Source organism: Thunnus maccoyii, chromosome 17 (assembly GCF_910596095.1).
Source record: "Thunnus maccoyii chromosome 17, fThuMac1.1, whole genome shotgun sequence".
NCBI classification, from domain to species: Eukaryota; Metazoa; Chordata; class Actinopteri; order Scombriformes; family Scombridae; genus Thunnus; species Thunnus maccoyii.
The window spans coordinates 12,021,315-12,042,424 of record NC_056549.1 but is presented as its reverse complement, the minus strand read 5'-3'; the positions used below and the strand labels follow the sequence as shown (position 1 = coordinate 12,042,424).

Genomic DNA, 21,110 nt, shown 5'->3' with positions numbered 1-21,110 from the left:
TGTTTTATCAAAAGGTCTGGGTCTCAACCTTCAAAATATATGGTTTCTATGGGTGGGCAAAATTTCTACAAGGTGTTTTTGCAACAATATTGTAAAGAGACGTGAAAGTATTTGTTTGTATATCAACACTTTCGTAGCAGAAACATATAACCACTAATGTAGTAACCTGCAGAAGATAGTGTAACTACTATCCTATCTTAAAATTGTGTTTTTGTACATGTCCAGTTGTGCTTTCTTTAAAAAAAAAATCATTTCATTTGAAGATGTAACACTCCAGCTTTTTGATGAGTTGTTTGAGGTTTCTCTTTTCAACTTTTCATATGATGTATGATATCATAACTTTAGCCAAACTTTAGCCAAGATGCGACCGCTTTAGTAGTTCTGCTTTTTTGTCAAATGGAGTAAATTCACCATTAATTTGGCTGTGCTACACTGATCCATTGCAGTAATATGATGTGGCACATGCATCATATGTTTGCATTATCAGTGACTTCTTTTTGCTTTTTGCTTTTTTTTCACCTGGGGCACTCTGTTGTTGTTTTCTTTCACACTTTTTTTTGTCTGAGTTCTCTGCTTACGATATAAAATACAACAAAGCTCATCCATGCAGAAGTCCATTAAGGATTCACTTGCTTGCATCAATGAGTCATACACATGCTGATGCAACAGCAGGATAGCACATCGGGAATGATTGTACTTGGGTCAGCTGTGTTTGGGTGTGTCCATGGGTCCGTCTGTGTTACTGCAGGACCAGTGCGTTTACAATTAGAAGGAAGGGCACAATAGTGTGATCTCGCTTGTGTTACTTTCGTCTGGGAGATGTGAGGGGAAGATTGCTGAATTACATTTTACCCACGCTGTTGTTATTCGAACTGATGGCTGAAGCTGTGAAGCTGTCACGGGGCTTTCTCACCACGTCATGGCACCCACCCAGAGCCTCTAAACATGATGGATGGGAATCTTGGAGAGCGTGGATTATACGAGGTCAGTGGAAAAAGAAGCTAGGGATGCTGTTGTCTGTTGAGGACACTTGGCTACAACCGTGGAATTGTCTGCTGCTTTGTAATACAGCCGCAGGCTAGTGGGCAGGGAATCCTGCCAAGACGAAGTCAGTGTTTGTATCCGGAACGGCCTCTACGGACCGTGTCCTTTGGCGGTCAATGAGCTCACTTTGTGTTTCAATCAAAATTAAGCAATTTGGATGGAAGGCAATCATGCATCAAGCAGCAGTTTGTTTTGTCCTCTCAGTTGGAAAAGTAGAAACCAGGAGTCAGGCATTCTCCTGATACATGTGTTAAGGACATGACCGGTTTTAACAGAAGTTTTCAAAGAGCTCACTCCACTTCATTATCACTGGGACTATTTAGCTCGAGAACTATCAAAATTACATTTCATCCTCTATCATTAGTTGAGGCTTTTTTAAGCTGGAGGGGAAAGCAGAGTGCTACGGCATTAAGAAAGAAAGCCTTTGCAGCTTTGAGGGCTCTTCACACCTATGCTTTAACAGTATAGTGCATTTTGAAGACTGCATTTAGAGTCCACTCCTGTTTTCAGGTACAAAAGTCTTTAAAGACAAGGCTGGAAAATTGATAAAAAAGGAATGCTTCAGTTGAAATATGTGTGTCAACAATAGATCTCAGACTCCATTTATTTTAGTCCTTGTTTGTTTTCACAGTCATCTACTGTAATTGTAAATTGGAAGTTAAATAATCTGTTAGTGTGTGGGTTTTAGAGAGAATGTGTGTGTATGCACAGCAATAGTAATGTAGCCTCTGGGCCTGCTCTGTGCTCAGCTTGATTTCCTCAGTGGGGGAAGAGACATTTCTTGAGCAGACACATTCATCTGGACTAAGGCACAGTGAGTCAGCCCGGAGAAGATGCAGGTAAAAAAAACTGACAACGAAACATATTTTCATAACCACGGTCTCGGAAGAAAGAAGAAAGGGAGAGGGGGTGCAGCAGGAAGGGGGGAGGGGGGTTGGGGGGGGTTCAGGAAGTGAGAGAGAGACAAGGAGCCGGAGAGCAGGGGGGCTGAAAGAATACAGTTTTGTCGGAAAACTCAGCATCCGTTTCACAGGCCTGAGGCTGTAAGTTGTCATTTAAAACATTTCTCTGCAACAGCCCCCATGATTTTCTCCCTCTGTGCAGAGTCTTTCTGCTTCTCTGTGCTGTCCAGTGTGGAGTCAGTGGGACGCATTGAGTGTTGGAAGCAGGTATTTTCACAGTCGGTAACAAAAAAGATTATTAAAGCTTTTATACAATGAGGATGAACAGCCTGTTCTTTCCACACTCGTGCCCGCCTCATTGCGAGGCTTCAGCTGCAGCATTGCAGTTCACTGAATGTTTTATATGATTCAATTGGAAATGCAATGGTTTCTTTTCTTCTCTGCGTGTGTGTGTGTGTGTGTGTGTGTGTGTGTGTGTGTGCGCCTTTGTGTTTATCTCTCTTTTTTTCCCACACTATAAGTGGACGAGTGGCATACATTTACATGAACCACACGGCAATGAACAGAAATCACTACTTGAGTGAAAAAAAAGACCATTTCCAACGGCCGCTCAGTACTTACCCAGTCTTCAGTACATGTTTGCCTTTGTAGGAATGATGTGTTATTACTCACTTTAATTGGTTGGATTAAAATCAATTCCCCCCATGAACAACAAGGTTTCATAAATCACGTAGCAACTTAGTTTTGCGGTAAAGCTGATGTATCACATCTATTCAGCCGGTCAGCAATCGATCATGAAAATGCCCATGAATCTTCTTGACAGGTTAAATGGTATTTACTCTGCAAAAAGTGAAGTGCCAACTAACTGGCTCGTTGCAACTCTGTGTGATACCCTTGACCTTTCTCTGTTTGCTGCGGCAGTAGCCTCTTAAATTATCAATGAGGGCATCATTGAACCACTGTTAGGTGGGCAGAATGCGTAACAAGCCTTGCATGATTTCATTGGACTCGACTCATCAGGGTTTGAGTTAAATGTTTCCATAATGGTGGCGTTGAAAATACTGAAGGAATCAAGGATGTTACAGGAAAGTGATTAGCAGACACACTTGTGATTATTACTCGTTTTTATGATTTACTGGCTTCTAAATGGAAGTATAAAATAGGCTTAGCGCTCTTAATGGAAGTCACCTTGGACAAGAACATCAGCAATACCAGTAAATGGCAATAATCATAAGCAGTTGCGCTATGATCTTATTAACGTGGTCAGGCTGGTCCTCCTAATCCACCTGTCTTTTAAATTTCATAACAGGCAGAGAACAACTGCTGTCACCTTCCACTTCAAATCCCAGATATCTTTCTTGTTCTCTGCTCAGTAATCTTTGTGCTGTCGGTGCCAGTGGATTGTCACCTGTTTAACTATGTACTTATTATTTTTATTTTTACATAGAGAAAGCAATAGAGCTTGTTTAAGATAGAGCATGCCCACTCAAATATGCTTCTACAGTGTTTTAATATCACAGGACAATATTTCCAACCTCGTTCATTTTGTTTTACGATAGTAGAACTCCATATAAAGTGTGCAAGCACAAATTTTTATACATGTGGACTTTTATTAGCTCTGTACCTAAATAGTAAATGACAGCAGGATGAAAGGTTAATAGCAACAGCTACTGTGTACAAGCATGTTTAGGCTATTCTGTGTAACCTGTAGTAGAGCGTACAACACAGCTAAACTGTTTTCAAGCAAGACAGTTTGAGTGCTTGCACAGCTGTGTGTGCCTCTGTGCATGTTTCCTTTTAATAAGTGTTGCACGTAATGACATATGGCCATGATATTCTGTACTAATGACTGTCCCTGGCCTTTCTCTTTCACAGCTCCCATCAACCCTCACCTGAGTAAGTAATGTGCATCCCACTTAGCATGTCTCATCAGCGAGTGAGCTCCTACTGTCGAATCACACAATCTGTGAGAACAGTGGGGAGACTCAAAGTAACTACATCCTGTAGAGATCTGACTTTCAACGTGTCACACTGCGCCAGAAGATCCCTCTTAAGTAGCACTAAATGAAGTGTGATGAATTCGACTTCCCTTTAGGAATTCTGACACGTTGAGAGCGTTAAATCTCTGCAGGACATTGTACTTTTTAGATAATGCATTCGCATCACATTCGGTGCTTTGTGAGCATTATGTATGCATGCATTTGTGCCCTATGTGTTTATACACTTCAGTGTTTAGTCCCATTTATGACGCATTTCAATGTTGAAACTTTACAAATTCATATTATTCACGCCTTGAGAATCCACACTTAATCATTGTTAGCTGTGCTGCAGTGCGCTATTGTGTATTGTGGTTTATTTATTCATATCGATATATATTTTGGTGGGTGTTCACACAAACATTGCCAGCATAATAACAAACATCCTAATCACCAACATCATTATCCAAATCCCTGAAGGAAACTATCTTACCTGCATGCCTCCTCTTCCTCCCTCCTTCTTCTGCCTATGCTTCAAATCCTCCTATCTCTCCCGGGCGCAGAAATAGAAAACATTTAGTTTAGCTCACAGTGGATGGGGGCATTAGTGTCTAGCGCCAGTAGCTAGACCTCCATTTAAATCTGCATGCCTATGAGGAAAAGAGTCAAGAGGGCCTGCAACCCGGCCCCTTCTTCCGCTCTCCCACTCCACCGCTTTCTTTCTCTCCTGCTCTCACTTTCTATCTCTTTCTCTGCCTCGCAGCATCACTGCCTGCTTCCTTCCCTCCGTCCACCCACCCACACTCTACCTCTGTCTATGTTACCTCCATTACCTGAGTAAAAGCTGCAGATTCTGCTCCACTCAAGGTCACCACTCCAAACTGCTCCCAGCTACGTTTTAATAAATCAATGAATATTTATCAGAACACATGCCCGCATCCTGAATTTAAATGCTCTTTTTTACTATCTCTTTGAGGACACTGTTCAGTAGCAGCATGTCCTCTGGTTAGGTGTTTTGCTTTGTTTGTTACATGGATTAAATGGAGGTTTTGACACTGTTGATCTTGCCACTACCCCTTCATTAAACCGAGTGGGTTAGTTCCCCACGCGTGCGATTTCCAACTATTCATTTGTATATTCACTGTTAGATATTCCCATGTGACCTATTATAACCTTGTGCTGAAGTAACAATTACTCTTTTTTTTATGCCTACACACCAGCTATAGCCGTGGCCAGAGGCATTATGTTTTCGGGTTGTCCGTACGTCCGCACATCCCATTCTCATGAACACAATATCTCAAGAACACCTTTAAGGAATTTCTTCAAATTTGGCACAAACATCCACTTGAACTCAAGGATGAACTGATTATATTTTGGTGGTCAAAGGTCAAGTTCACTGTGACCTCACGTCCATCCCATTCTCTTGTGAACGCGATATCTCAGGAATGCCTTGAAGGAATTTCTTCAAATTTGGCACAAACATCCACTTGGACTCAAGGATGAGCTCATTAGATTTTGGTGGTCAAAGGTCAAGGTCACTGTGACCTCACAAAACACATTTTCCATTGTCCATAACCCAAGAATTCATAAGCTAATTATGACAGTTTCACCTAAATGTCTAATAGGATAAAATGATGAAGTGATAACATTGTATATCCAAAAGGTTAAAGGTCAACTTCACTGTGACATCATAATGTTCTGCAAAAACACTCTTCTGGCCATTATTCAACACCATAACTCAGGAACAGAAGGGGAGATTGTGACCATATTTCACATCTTGTCAGATACTTAATTGGTGACACTAATCTTGAGTGCCCACCTTGAAACTGTGGGGATTGTATAGATCTTCTGTGCTGCCGGGTTGAAGATGTGTGTGAAGCATCCACGTTTTAGAATTTGTAGCTTCTTTGTAGCAACATCCATATCTGAAGTGTCGTCTACTGTCAGGGCTGCAACTTAGTGTTCTATAAGAATCAGGGAGAAAAAGGAAAATACACTTAATACCTTTTATTAGATTCCTTAAAAGTCCTCACTACAAATATTATGTGAGTCTGGACAGACATGGATGTAAACTGCAACTTGACTAGTTGGCAGAGACATACAACCAGGAGGCGGTGTTTCTTGTTTCTTCTTGAAGGTTGGCAAAACTTAGAGTTTCATTCCCTCTCTGCACACTCCTCTAGTTTAAAAATTCTAGTCAAAGGGGTGAGAGGAGCAACAGAGTAGACAGAAGGGCGAGGAGGATAGAAGGGAGAGAGAGGGGGGGGGGGCACCCAGTATCTCCACCTGCATACCCACTACAGAGAAGATGGAATGTGATAGAGAGGGAGGGAGGCAGTGTCAATTTTAAAACTTGATTACATGGAGTCCTTCTACAAAATATCCAAGGACAATCACCTCATTTTTTTCTGTTAATCATGAAAAAATGAAGTATTCAAAATCATTAGCACTTCAACAAATAACACCTTTTTTTCACATAAAAAAACCATTAATACCTTTAAAAAAAACATGATTTGCTGTTTCCAACCCATTTCAAATGAGATTTGTGTTTAGTTTAATATTATTTACTGTGGCTGGTGTGTGTTTTGGCCTTTATTGAATGCTATCCATCATGCTTCAGTAGTGGGCTGTCATGGTATCGCCTCTAATAACCAGTGCTGATACACATGCACACACTGCCGTTGGGTGTTTCTAGGGTGCTGCACGTTCTCTGCAGAGACTTCCTTTCAGAACTAAACCAAAGTGAATGTCGTTATCAGGGAAAAACCGAACACACTCACTGACGTCTCCGCTAGAGTCAGCGAGAGGTCACATCTTAATTTAGAAATTCTGTTCACCATATCGTATGGTGTAATTAGGACTTTCCTGTTGTATATCCCCCTGAGACACACACACACACGCTCCAGGAAATCTCATATACTCATACTGTAGTATCTAGTCAGTGTAACTTCTCACTCTTTTGTAACAATGTGAACTCTCACCAGGAGAGTTCCACTGCAGCTTTGAGGAGGAGCCCATCTGCATGTTCACCCAGGACAAGAACGATGATTTCGATTGGACGCGGCATAGTGCTGCTACCCGTGACACCAAGTATACACCCAACACCGGGCCCAGTGGCGACCGCAGTGGTTCCAAGCAGGGTAAGTAGTGCATTCACTAAATTCTTCCCCCAAAACTGTGATTGTCCAATCACACTGTAGCTTATAAATCATAACACCAGACCTGTCAAACTTTGAATGACTTTCCAAAACCAAAAGTACAAGAGTAAAAGTATAACTTGTCAGTTTGTCCTCATCTTCAGTGCCTTTTCTTTTTATAAAAGTGAAATATACAGTTTAACAATATATTTTAGCATTATATCATGTACTTTATGTAGTTGCTTTTACAGGTTTGTTTTAAAATGAGTCAACCAGAGTCGCGGTATCCAACCAACTCACTGAGTTATCGTTAATTAGCTTGCAAGCTTGTGTTGATCCACTCTGCCAGTGACAGTTGTCATTCTAGCTGGCAAAATTGACAGTCACCGACTAGAAATGAGAAGCTTGCTTTTGTCTACCTATGTCTTAGGTCAACAACCCATTGTTTTAAAAAATTACCATGAATTTTGAACAGTAAATCTGCCTCTGTTATTATTGTAGACTGCATTATGTGCTGTGCTAGAACAGAAAGCTTGTCCGGTATCAGGTAGCGAATGGTCAGTTGATTGATCCTTTAGATGGCTGATCAGTTAGGTGGTTGTTTGTTTCATCTACTGATTATGACATTTGCTTCACTGCAAAATGGCAGCGTGACCGATACTTGCAGCAGCCTCTCCCAGTACATAGTAAAGACAGCGGGGAAGATCACTGGCTCCCCTCTCCCCTCCCTGCCGGAGACTTACCACCAACGCTGCATTTGCAGAGTCTCTAGCATCACCAGAGACCCCCATCACCCGTCCTCCAGCCTGTTTTCCCTCCTACCCTCTGGGAGGAGATCAGGGGTATCAAAACCCGCACAAGTAGGATGGAAAACAGCTTCTTGCCCCAGGCAGTCAGAATCATGAACATATTGTGCCCCCCGCAAGCACGCCCACTCCTCCTAATTGCCCTCTAACTACCAAGCACTGATCACTTTAACACTGAGCTCTTAAAAAACATGCGCTTACACTGGACAATAAAGATGGACAATTAAAATTTCTTAAAAGCATTTTAAAATGCAATTTTAGCACCTTATTCATTTACTTTTTTTTTGTACATTTTTTACTTCTCGGTATTGGCCCCTATGAGACTGGACAACTTGAAAACTGGATATTTTACTGTATATTTTATTCTGATACTGGTACTATATTATATATTATATATTATATATTTATTGTAACTCATTTGCTGTTGTTTTTACACTGTGTCTTCTAGTTTATCTGTTCTTATATACATATATAGGTTTCAAATCCTGTAGGGGGGAAACCCTATTGTTTTTGTTCAGATTATTTTTGTCTGAGGCTCATCAACCATAAGTCCTACACCAACCAAATACAGTAGGTGGGTCCCTATCATTCCTTAATATACTCTTGATAGCAGTCACAGTTTGTGTTTTTACAGTAGTGCATTCATGTGTAGGTCAGGTGAGCTGGAATTACATAGGAAACTCTAATTACCCATAGTGCAAGTGTGTATGTGTTCACCTAAGCATTAGACCTGTCTACAGTGTACAATGGGCTTCAGCTCCTGTGACACTGAATAATATGTGTGTTTAGAAAATACATGCATGTAATAGAGAATATGTAATACAGAAGAAATAATAGAGGACATATCAAATTCACAAATCACCAACCAGTGAGCAAGTTACCCAATTACATTTCTCACTTATGCATTTATCTATATAGCTGAACAATCACAATGCAAAATTATGCACCAATAGGAAAAAAAAACAGCTAGTGTAAGTGATTATTTTTGCCAGCTGTCAGTATGGCTCTGAAAAATTGCACCTGCTCATTGGATTGGAAATAAGTTGGTTGAATGCACACATTCAAATGGACACCACTCTGTTATTTCTCATGTAACCATACATGAATACATAAATTGCTATAGTACACAGGCACACAGTGTGATTATAATGTTATTGCTAAATTACATGACAAGATATAGAATTAGCAACATTGCAGTGTGATAATGTTCTACTTTTATATACTATATGCAAATATGATACTAAAAGTGCCACTTTTTTTTTTGAAATATTGAAATAAGTTGAGAAGATTCAAGTCTTCCAAAGTACATAATAGATGATTTCAGCTGTACTCATTGTATCACCAATTTCTTGATGCAGCACAATCCAACAATGAGCAGCCTTGATCATTTATTGTTAAGGTAATCTTAAAACTGAGCCGCTGTTGCTGTTCCCATTGGTACCTGAACCAAAGACATGTGTATAGTATTCGGTATTCAACATGTTCCTTACATGTGTCGGCATTCAATATTCAAGAGTATGATAAATAAATAATTAACAAAATTGGATTTGTAGGAATCTATCAGAGGATTTTATATGAATCCTCTGATGGAAGTTATCTGTGATGGAATATAAGTGCCCATTATGGTGCTGTGGCACCGGCAGCAGCTGAAGCAGTAAATAATGCATTGGCTTTAATCACCTAATGGTTTCAAAATGTCCGGCATTTCATTACCAGCCCGATTCCTCTTTGCATATAATTATCTGATATGAGATTCAACTAAAGGAGATATTCCATTTGATTTTGGCTGGAGGGGCGTGGAGTGGCGCACCAGCTACCTTCCTTGTGCCTGTGGCAAAGCAGGCAGAGATTGGCTTCAGATTATGTGGCTCAGACACAATCGGTGGGCTGTTTGACTCACTGCCATCACCGCTGCTGTCAACGACTGTCAGACCGAGGGACCGTAAATATAAACCATTGTTATCATCTCGATTTGCCCCTGGTTATTGCTATTAGTAAAAGGAGAACTGTTCTACGTAGAAAGCCCTGCTCTTTATCTGTGATACGGAAGGTTTCATTTCCATCATGCTGTCACATATTGGCTGGAAAAAGCAGCACAGCATGACCGAGGATGCTTTGCTTTTTCTGAGTGTTTACAGTGACAAATAATTTGTCGGTGTATCAGCAGGCAGTCAGAAAAGTAGTTGTGGGATTCTGAATGTTCCCTGACAAAAGCTCTCTTACCTTTCAAAGGGTGCATCCGTTCTTTGTGCAGTTGTAAGCTTCTGTTTTAAGTAAGATACAGTGACTTTGTCGTGTGTCCTGAGGATATCCACGAGGTATATTCAAATAATATACTGTACACTGTAAATACAATATTTGTTGGGTAATTATCTTAAAGGAAAATTCTCATTTTTATAGTTTTGGCGATCATTTCTAACATAATAACATTGTACTCCCCAATTTATTGCTGAGAGCTTGCGACGGTGGAAAAAACAAGAGCAGTCAGACAGTCAAACAGGTTTTAAACAAACCCCTAGGCGAGCCAAACTTCTTTGGAAGAGAAAACAAAGGCAAATGGAAAAAGTATTTCCCAAACTGTCAGTTTAACTTACTTTTAACGTAGCAGACCTATGTGCAGCCAGTTTTAATTTGCAGTCAAGGATTATTACCAATTCAGGGTACATCCACCCTCCATTTTGCCTCCAGAGTGGTTTAGATAATTTGGCTAAACTGCTTTTTTTATCACGTCAGATCATCTGACCGCTTGAATTTTATACCCCATTGGACTCTGTTGTATTGATGTTGCCATGTTCCCAGATCCCAGCTAACAACTTGTTGAGTACAATGTTAACAAAACCAATGTAAATAAAGAGTCAAGTTGTAATAAGCCAGACTTTTCCTTCGATTGTTGCTCTTCCTGAAAAAGTATATTACAGCTTGAAGAATCTGAATAGTTAATTGCTTTTGCTTGCTAGTAAATCTTATTTGCAATAGCCTCCTGTATATATGTTTGTCTACATGTGTGTTTTTATGTGTTCCTGTGCTTCAAGGTTTCTACATGTACATCGAGACATCAAGACCACGGAAGGAAGGCGACCAGGCACGGCTTGTAAGTCCGTTTTTCAACGTGGCACCTAAAAACCCGTACGGTATCACCAACCCACCTGCCTACTGCTTCGGCTTCTTCTACCACATGTATGGAAAACACATAGGTAAGATACAGTCCTCATATGCTTCATTGTCCCTAGTTTATAATAACAAACCTCCATGTTGCTCTTGGAAGTCATGTGCCATACATCCACTGTGGAAAAGGTTTATATTCATTGCTTAATAGGTCATGGAACAGATGAAGAATATAATTATCACTCATTTTTGGAAGAATCTGTCACCGTTCTGTGCTTTTGGTTGCTTAAGCAGCAAAAGCAACTTCAAGTGAAACTCAAATTGCTTTGGCAATTCACTGCTAAATGAAGGGGATGCATTCTTATCTGTGTGGAACGAAAAACACAGTCAATGAGGAAACACCACAACAAATTTTATTTACCAAAGAAAGTCCATAATCAAGCATCTGTTGGACATCACAGTGGCTTTGAGACATAAATTGAGAGATGATCTTCTTGAAATTGCTGTCCGCCACCTACGTGTTTCACAGTGGGGTTTTCTGTTCTCTCTTGTGAATGAGCATTTGTTTGTGAGACAAGAAACACAGTAGTCGCTTTGAGGAGAAAAAAAAGGGAAAATGGCAGCACTTTTTCCTGTAAGCAGTGAAATTTCAGTCGTCTCCAGAGAGTTTGCCCCTGTGGCGAGTGAAGAAGGGAGTTTTGTGCTTTCTTACTGAAATTTTGGGAGTGCAGCTGTCAGACGTTTCAGGCAAAAGATATCTCATTTTTGCAACAAACGCCTTTAGAGGTGTGTACACAAATCCTGGGCATTAGCTCTTACATTCCTCTCTGAATGTAGATAACAGCCTTGTGTGGACCATTTGAAGATAGCAGAGCCATTGAAGGAGCACCCTGTGGCCTGTGTCTGACTCTTAGGCTTCCTTCACCAGGGACCCAATCAGAAGACCACAAGCACTCAAGCTCTGAGTGCGTGCTGTTTGGTGTGTGTGTGTGTGTGTGTGTGTTTGTGTGTGAGAGAGCATTTGGGAGTGGTGGGCAAGATTGGATCTCTAGCACAAAAACCATTTTGAAGGCTTCTAGTGGTGATTTCTCTGTCTCAGCTTCATCCTGTATCATTAGCTATTGCACAGCTTCATAAGGCAGGTGAGGGACACCAATGGCTGGGGTTGCAGGGTCGTTTTGGTATCTTGGGGGCTTGATGCTGCTACAGCATGAGCGCAGTTTGTCAAGACGATAAGCTGATATTGTGCACTCAGACACTTTTCAAACACACAGAACATTAATGTTAAAATCAATGCATTTCCAAAAAAATCAAACTTAAAATATCTGTAACAGTTTTTATGGCCTTTAACCTGTTTATAAGACCACAGAAGGAAGTGCTTATGTATGAATGTAGGAATTAAGAGATAATTACAACCTTTTTTAATTTGTCTCTGTCGATATGTCTCGCACAACCACGTCAGCATTTCAAGTGACCCCACATATGGCCCTGAGCCAAAGGTTTAGAAACTGTGGTCTGGTCTGACATCAACGCATCGATCCCCAGATATTCATGGCCCAGTTTAAGCTGTTCAAGCACCTCGCAAACCACTGCAGCTCTCACATTGGCCTCTACAGTTGTAACCATGCATGATGGGTCCTATCGTGACACAGCTGGAACAAGACAACCTCATTAGCACCAATGTGTCTTAGGTCACTGCACCATTATATGTCATTGTTTCATATTTTGCCCTGGTTATTATTTGTTATTGCCCAAGCCAACAGATGTCTCCCATTTTAACTATCAAAGGCACTTCTCATAGGAAACATATGTGTGTTGTGTTATGGACCATCATCTTTGACATTTGCGCCTTAAGAAAGCCAAGTGACTCTGTGGTCTTGGCAATCCTAAAAACGTCTGGCATTAGTGATCAAAGTCTGATAGATCTTGAAGCCCGTTTTTGGTGATCCGTTCACATGCAAAGCAAGCGTGGCGTTTTAGGCTGACACGCACAATGACGGGTTGCTGTCTGTGTCTGTCTTTTTGATACTTCCATAAGGAGTTGCCAAAGTTGGAAATTTTCAAACCCTAAACTGAAGGGTTTTAAAAAGGTAAATTACAAATGACACCAGACAAAGTGAGTGCACCACAAAAATATCCACTCAATTAAAAATACCACTTCAATAAAATTATATTTTAGTCAACAAAAAGTAAATAAAAGGAATTTAAAGAATGGTTAACAAACAAACGATGAAAGAAAAAAGCACACTGATAGTGAATAAACCAAAGAGGTCATTCTTGTGCTTGTTAAACTTGACATTCAGTAAACTGTGAAATCACTAAAGGCTGGCAACTGCACTCCTCTCTGTTTTGATGACACGTTTACAGCGAGCATTTGGCTGCATTTACCTCAGTATTCTAGTGAGACATTTGTCATATCAGTGCCATCTCCTCCCTCCACCTGCTCCGCTTCCAGCTTCTGCCGGACCTGCTGCTCCCATCTCCAACCCACTTACTGTAGCGCTCTCTCTTTTCCTTCTCTCTTTCTCCGTTTGAGTTTGGCGCCTTATATATTCTTTATAAGCCACATTGTTTGTGCATCTTATGTCACTCCATTTTTTAAAATTCCCTTTGAAGTTTGTTTAATGAGTCACTGCACTATTGCATTATTAATATAAATAGTCCTAAAGATTAGTTTATTGAGTGTTTTTTTTTTCAGGTACAGCTGAACTGTAGTATGAATAAAAGTTTGGGAATTTTGTTACTTTATTAATAAGCATTTCTACAGTATGCGTTTTGAGCTTTGTCATTTCTCCTAGTTATTAAATTATCTGCACAGCCACATACAACGAGGGATAAGTGGAAAAATGTTTTTTTTAATATAATTTAGATGAATCAACACTTTAACGGCATGTTGGCAGCAGGATCCCATAAGAGCTGAAATTTAGCCAGACTACTGTTCCGTTGCCCTCAGCGGAGAGGCCGAGTGGAAGTATCCAGGTGGGGGGGCCGGACCAAACATCTGGAGAGGTGGAGCAGAGGGAGGTGGAGAGAAAATAAGGATAGAGGGCGACTCAGCGGGGAGATGAGAGCTCCTCCGGCTCCCTGCCGAGGTTGAGTAGGCCGTGACATTTCCAATTTGCTCAAATTGATCGCCAGCCAGACCCTCTCTTCCTTGCCCTCCCCGTCTGTGGTGAAGCCCATGCCCAGGCTGTGGTGTGTTATGATGAATGGGCTAAATGTCAAGGACTTGAAACCCGGCTCAGATCCTCCATAGCTACGCTCCATTTAGTATTCTGCTCTCCGGCCATGAAAGAAACTTGCCCCTTAGCTCAGGAATGTTGGTTTGTGATATACTGAAAGCACAAAAGTGAACTCTTATAACAAATGGTCCAAACAATGTATGTTCACATATACTTTTTTCGTTTTTAAACAGTTGAAAGAGTTTCGTGTTTAGAGCTGTGAGTCACAAAGCCAGCGCCGTCTTGCAATGCCAGGAGTTTGATGCTCTTTGGGACTGTGCTGTTTAGGTGAGTCACAGTCAACTTGTGGCAAGGCAGTGCTGAAGGCCAGAATCAGTCAATAAGGAGTCTCGCCTACACACTGATGAGAACAGTGGCACCGGCTCAAAGAAACTCCTCCGTAGTTAGCTAGCGGGGGGATACCTGCGACAAGGTCACGCTTAATTACTGAAGCGCACATCAAAGTTTGCCTTTGGAGGCCGTGTCGCATTTGTTTATAGGATTAAGTCTCCAGCAAAGCACACCAAGCAAGTCTGTTTTAAGCCTGACCTTCTGAGAAGCAATGGAGTCATCCTTTCATTAGCAAGGAGGGTGGTACTTCACCTCAACCCCTCCGCCCCCACCTCTCTTTTTTCTCCCACCACATAATTGTAAAATTCCAGGAGCTATTTCTCACTTTTCACCACGCTGACATCTTCTTCTTCTCAGATCTTTTTTAAATTTCACAGGTGTCTGCCACAGGTATTCCAAAGAACATACAGCATATGCCGTAGCTCAGGATGTGATGACACTGACATAACCACCTACATCGCAATGAGCAAAGGAAATGTAAGCCAGCCAGCTCAGCAAGAATCCCCCTACATCCAAAACACTTCAACGGAAGATGAAGCCGCAGGTCATGTTCAGTACAAGAGCTCATCTCTCACTAGGGAGATTGTGCTGTCGTGGGGGAAAGTGTGTACCATGCTGATGAGAGAATATGAACGGGGACATACAGTATAGCTTTCTCACGGAGATGTTTTTTCTAAGGGGGTTGTGCAGTAATGAGGCACCTTGCTGAGGCAAAGATGCATCAAAACTAAGGGTGCAGTCGTAGTCAATGCTCACCAGTCGTATCACTGCTAAGGTGCTGCTTTTCATAGTTTGTGGAATTCACTTGACTTCAGAGCGGTGGTCCCACTGAGCTGAGAGAACGCTTCTCAATAGTGTCAATGTTAACCCGATTTGGGTATTTGGATGCTGCTTTCTCTCTCTCTCTCTCTCTCTCTCTCTCTCTGTCTCTCTCTGTCTCTCTCTCTCTGTCTCCCTGCATGGCGAATAAAAAAAACACACAACACAATCGGTATGTTTGGAGAGGAGGGTAAAGTGCTTGCACTCTGTGTCATCATCTGACAGTTTTATATCAAAGCCCAGGGCCAGGCAAGAGGTCTGGGGAGTCTTCAATTCAGGCCTGGTATATAGTCTATTCTGTCTCAATAAGAGCTAGTATTTCTGTGTTATTGTAAGGGTTATAGGAATTCAGTTGAAATGGATCTGTCATATTACGTTTTCAAATTTAGAGTTGGCTTCAGCAGTGAATTCCTGGTAGTTTCTCCCGCGCAGCTTCACAGGAAATCCAGGTGAGATGAAACGAAGCTGGACTGGGCAGAAATGGTTTAAAAGTAATGATAAATGAGTCCTCCAAAGAGGAATTATTTACACTCACCAAAAAAATTCTCATCACACCTTGCCCATTAGTGGTAATTAATTTGGATTATTATGAGCTAAAGAATAATTTATCTTGGCTTGCAGACCCTCAACTTAATAAATGTATCAATTCACATAACCCTGAGTTTAACCTTTGCCACTTCTTGGCTCTGCCCCGAATGCAGAAGAATACATAAATTTGAAATGCAGAGACAGAGATGAATATTAAGCTTAAAATGTTTAAAAGTCTAGACCCAAATTCAGCTGCTAGACTCAAATTGGAATTCACTATGAAGTCTATCTACTGTATAAGGGCGGTTGTGTGGTATCTTACATCGATTGTTAAGTTGTTCTGTGAGCACAAGCGAGATGGATGCAAGTTTGAAAATGACAGAGAGAAGGAGAGACAGAGAATAAGAAGGCCCACAAGAGAAGGAGTGGGCGAGCATAAAAACAATACAAAACTTAACTTTATTTGGTTGGTATTTCATTCCGGGTACTTCACTTAAAAAATAAATAAATACAGATAGACCTCTCAGCAGCAGATGGTGTCCTCACACAGATTTCACATATTGCTGATGACTAAAAGGTGGTGATGACTTAGTGTTTACCGTGTGTACCATTGACCTACTTTTGTTAAATGTTAGTATTTTGTTGTTGGCAACAGGGAGGAATAAGAAAAAAATGCATCAAGTTCAAGGTAATTCCCACGAAAATAGCCTATAAAATTACTATCATTCAGGTTTATCTGCCTTGCAGCCTGGTAGCAAATGTTCATGCCTCAGCACTGGTCCACAGCCCTGAAATTGAGAACCACTATACCCTCCCCTCTCCCCTTCACACAGGGACTCTAAACGCCTTCCTAAAGCAGAAGGGCCAGACAACCTCCGAGGGTCCCGTGTGGACACTAAATGGTAACCAAGGTGACCGCTGGAAGCAAGCCAAAGTATGCATCCATCCAACATCATCCTTCCAGGTAGGACCAAAAAAAAAAAAAAAAGAAAAGAAAAACCCTAATCAATTCAATACGCAGCAGCAATCCCCTTGTTGCCCTCTATTTTCCTCTCTGTCTGTGTTTGTATGGTGAAGTATTAGTTTCCTTGGGGGCTGCATATTGATGTAGCACTTCACAAGCCTTGATATTAAGCAAAGAAATGGATGGGATCCATAGACATTGTTTGCAATTGAGAAAGCAATATCACTCACGCTTTGCCATCAGGAAGCCCAGTCTTTGTGAGTAGCGAATATAGAACCGCAATATTCTCCATCATTTTTACGGCTGCAGTTGTGGAAAGTAATTATAGTTTCGACTGCACTTCTTTTTTGTTTGTTCCCACTCTCACTTCGAACTGTTTTAACTCCACAAGCATTCTTATCTTTAAATTTTGTGATATTAAAAACAGAAATAAACACTTGGCCACCTGCTGCTATTTTTCATAAGGAGCAATTTAACAAAATTTTACGCCATGTACCTACTTTTGTATTTTGTCTTTCAGTAGTGCTAATTCCTTGTTTTTGTGGTCCCATTGAGCCTGAATATATAATAAAACAAACTTGTTTTTCACTCTCTAGGTGATACTCGAAGGTATCCGGGGACCAGGCATCGAGGGAGACATCGCCATTGATGACGTCACGCTGGAGGAAGGGGAGTGTCGAGACCCACCGCCCAGTAAGTACCGCCGCATTTACACACCTTCCTCTGTCCCCCTTTATCTGAGCTCCAGGTTAGTATTCTCGCTCTACCTCGCACTGGACGTGGTCGAGATTTACGAGAGGGTATCTAATCTTGGACAGCTGCCAGTATTGAACAGCCATCTCGCTCAATGGTTGCCATGGCAACAGTGTTGTAATCACAGGAACAATAGCCGAGCGCTACGCCGGTGAACGCTGGCTGAGTGGAGCACTGTAATTGCGCCGTAGGAACAAACAGAAGGTAAAAACAGAAAACAGGACAGAAAATGGCCTGCAAATGACAAGGTGATCTTGGTTGGCAGACAAACACTGTTCCTTTGATTTAATTCCTGTTATTTATTGTCAGAGGGGCATTATTCCCACACACTTCTCAAAGGTAGATATCCCTTTAACAGTCCATAGATAAATCAGAGCAGTCTATTTTCATCTCTCATGGCATTGATGGAAAATAACCAGACATCTGCATGAGAATCAGAGTCAGTGATCTTGGTTTGCAAGATGCATTCTTTTTATTACAGCAGGATAATTATTATTATTATTATAATTATTTTAGTTATTTTTCATTTGGCTCCATTATGATTCAAAGCCACAACATTAATTCACTTGGAGTTATAGGAGTGGTCACCCAGGCTGAGGACAGAGTAATGTTATGAATTATGCAATTCAATCTCACATGATGAATCTTACATGACTTTATGTGATGTAAGAGGGCAAAAATTGAGAAATATCTCATGAGGTCTGATCGGAGATGACTTCTGACTGATGGTGTTACTCGAGAAGAATGGTTCAGAGTAGCTGTTTCAGGATCTGCTCACACAGGTTAGTTCTGCCTTAAAGGAATAGTTTGACATTTTGGAAGATGCGCTTGTTCACTTTCTTGCCAAGAGACAAGAGGATTGATACCACTCTCACATACATATGTCCATAAAATATGAAACTGGAGCCAGGAGACGATTAGCATAGCGTAGCATAGAGACTGGAAACAAGAGGAAACAGCTCCTCTGAAACTTATGAATTAACACTTTATGTCTTGATTGTTTTATCCATACAAAAACTAAAGTGTGGCTTTACAGGGAGCCAAGCTAGCTGTTTCTCCCTGTTTCCAAGCTAAGCTAAGCTAAGCTAAGCTAAGCTAACCATACCTTCTCCTGACTGTAGATTCATATTTAATGGGCAGATATGAGCGTGGTATCAAGATTCACATCTAACTCCCAGCAAGAAAGCAAAACATTCCCAAAATGTCAAACTGTTCCTTTAAACACACTTCTTGGCTCATAAAATGTCCATTTGTTCTGTTTTTGTGTCGGGGAAACAGTATATAATGACAATAGCTCACATTGTATCTGTTTTCTTTTTCCTTTTTAGATCTCAGCTCCAAGGTTCCATCCACATCCTCCCATATATGGCTGCTATGCATCACCTTGGTGATGACCCTCCTGGAAGGTCAGAGGTGACCCTTCTCTCCGTCATCTCAGAGGCGCAAATTCAGACCCACCGTCTGTGAGCTATACCCTCGGCATCCAATCACCAAAGATTCATGCATCCTGAAAGCAGCGGGGGTCCCCTGACGGACCACGACGGAGGGACGGAAATTAACGAAAGAGAGAAAAAAATTGTGATAAAAAAGTTACACAAAAAGTAATAAAGAAGATGCGCTAATTTTTTAAAGAGACCTCTTTTACAGAACAACACTCCTCGGCGCAGGACTTGGGACGTCTTTACGAGCACAAAGACAGGTGGGCGATGAATAAGCCTGGACTTTGGCGAAAGAGTTCACAAGCGTCGAGGCAGGACAGTTTGTAAAGCACAAGAACAATTTTATGAAGTTATGAAAATATCTTTGAAAGGCGGCGGAATATAGACACTGCTGACTTTTTGAAGAGCAACAGGAAAGGAAATAACATTTCCCTGCTTACATGGAATCAGACCTTTCTCTGTGTATCTTTATCTTCATTTTCTTGCACCAGATGCCAATCACCGACACTTGTTTTTCACTCTAGCCCAGCCTCACGTCACACCTTGGCATTTCTTTATCTGCTTGGTGCTGTACTGTAGAAAAACAAGGACTCTGGCAACATTTAGTTCTGTCTGCTTACTCCCCTGTAGCTGCCTATGTATCTTTTAACACTGTGCTCACGAGTCCAAGTGGCCAACCGATGGTATGGTGGCAGAACAATAAACGCAGAAGAATCAGCGAAGGTGTAGACAGCCGGACTTGAGGGCGGAGAGAAGCTCGAGCAGTAGGACACGGAGCTGAAATGAGAGGGAGAGGTGGAAAGAGAGGAGAGAGGAGAAGGGATGTGAGGAACAGGCAGAGAGTAGAGAGCGGGTCCGATAAGTGAGGCCTGACTCGAATATTCAGTCAGAGGTCCGCCTGTGGAACAGAAGCCACTTTACTTTCTGCCATGAAACAAAGTGCCTTCAGATTACAAAACCGAATCGTGAGTCTGGGTGTTAATCAACATCGAACACATCTCTGTTCATGTTTCCTCTGATGGGCTATTTTCTACATGTTTCTTTTGCCCCACAAGTGCTGATGGGAGGGCGTGCTTGTTCAGAGGGAGTATGGGGTTGTGCTACACCCAGATTTAACTCCTGATGGGACAGTTGCCTGTGTGTGTGTGTGTGTGTGTGTGTGTGTGCGTGCGTGCGCGTGTGTGTGTTTGTGTGTGTGCATGCGCCTAAGCCTATGCCTATGCCTACGCGTAGTTCAATGTGAGGGCAGCCAACCAGGCAGAGCTGGTAGAACCTGAGCACAGGTTTGGAAACAAATGGGATTTAAAAAAAAAAAAGAAAACAGCGGCAACAGTGAAAGTGAGGCTCTGGATCTTTTTTTTTTTTTTTTTTTTTTTTTCAAAAAGACAGTAAGATCATACAGAAGGATAAAGACACTTCGTTGAATGAATACCCCACTCTCTCTTCCCATAATTCTCTATCCCTGCGGGCGAGCATTTTTTAACAAAAGAAAAGAACAACTACTGAATAAAACACTTGCGTTGTACAGGGAGGAGGAGAGAAGGAACTTTGGGACTGCAGGCTCTTCATTAGGGTGATACGCCTCGTCCCTGTCCTCCACCATTTATATGGAACAATATGAGAATAAAAGATAATAATGACCATAATAATAGTCATGATATTTTATTACTCTAGCGAGAATGTTTCTCTGCTTTTACACAAACTGTGAAGATTGACTGTGGAAGATCTACCTGAGACCATAACCTTAACCAGCGGGGTTTTTAAAAAATGTATTGTAAAAAAGAGAAAACAAGAAAATGAAAAATTCCGTTCATTGTTGGTTATGACAAATGTTTTGAGGACTTGTGTCTTGTTTCTTATATTTTCTGTTGAAGATGACTTAACTTCCTTTCTCTTCTTGTTGTCTCCCTTGCATTGCTGAAGTATCAAAGCTGATGGAAGCATTAAGAAGTAAAACCAATTTGGTAACTGTATAACTTGTAAATGTTAAAGAAGCTCTATTCAAAGGTTTATGATAAATGTTTTATGTTGGAGTACAGGAAGCACAACATACAGTTTAAGGTCT

General features: G+C 41.3%; 1 protein-coding gene across 7 annotated transcripts in view; it reads left to right on the top strand.

The window, feature by feature from the left end:
* Window positions 1-20,433, top strand: part of LOC121882202 (MAM domain-containing glycosylphosphatidylinositol anchor protein 2-like) — a 181,359-nt gene extending 160,926 nt beyond the window's left edge. For 4 of the 7 annotated variants that reach the window (XM_042390243.1, XM_042390240.1, XM_042390242.1 and 1 more), the window contains exons 13-18: window positions 3,822-3,842; window positions 6,907-7,062; window positions 10,898-11,059; window positions 16,723-16,853; window positions 17,450-17,546; window positions 18,935-20,433. In XM_042390243.1, coding sequence (XP_042246177.1) covers window positions 3,822-3,842; window positions 6,907-7,062; window positions 10,898-11,059; window positions 16,723-16,853; window positions 17,450-17,546; window positions 18,935-19,023 — 656 coding nt within the window. In that variant the 3' untranslated portion in view covers window positions 19,024-20,433. Of the gene's footprint in view, window positions 1-3,821; window positions 3,843-6,906; window positions 7,063-10,897; window positions 11,060-14,919; window positions 16,278-16,722; window positions 16,854-17,449; window positions 17,547-18,934 lie in introns of those variants that run through there. The other 3 variants (XM_042390244.1, XM_042390241.1, XM_042390245.1) reach the window with 2 other exon arrangements.
* Window positions 20,434-21,110: the final 677 nt, after the last annotated feature.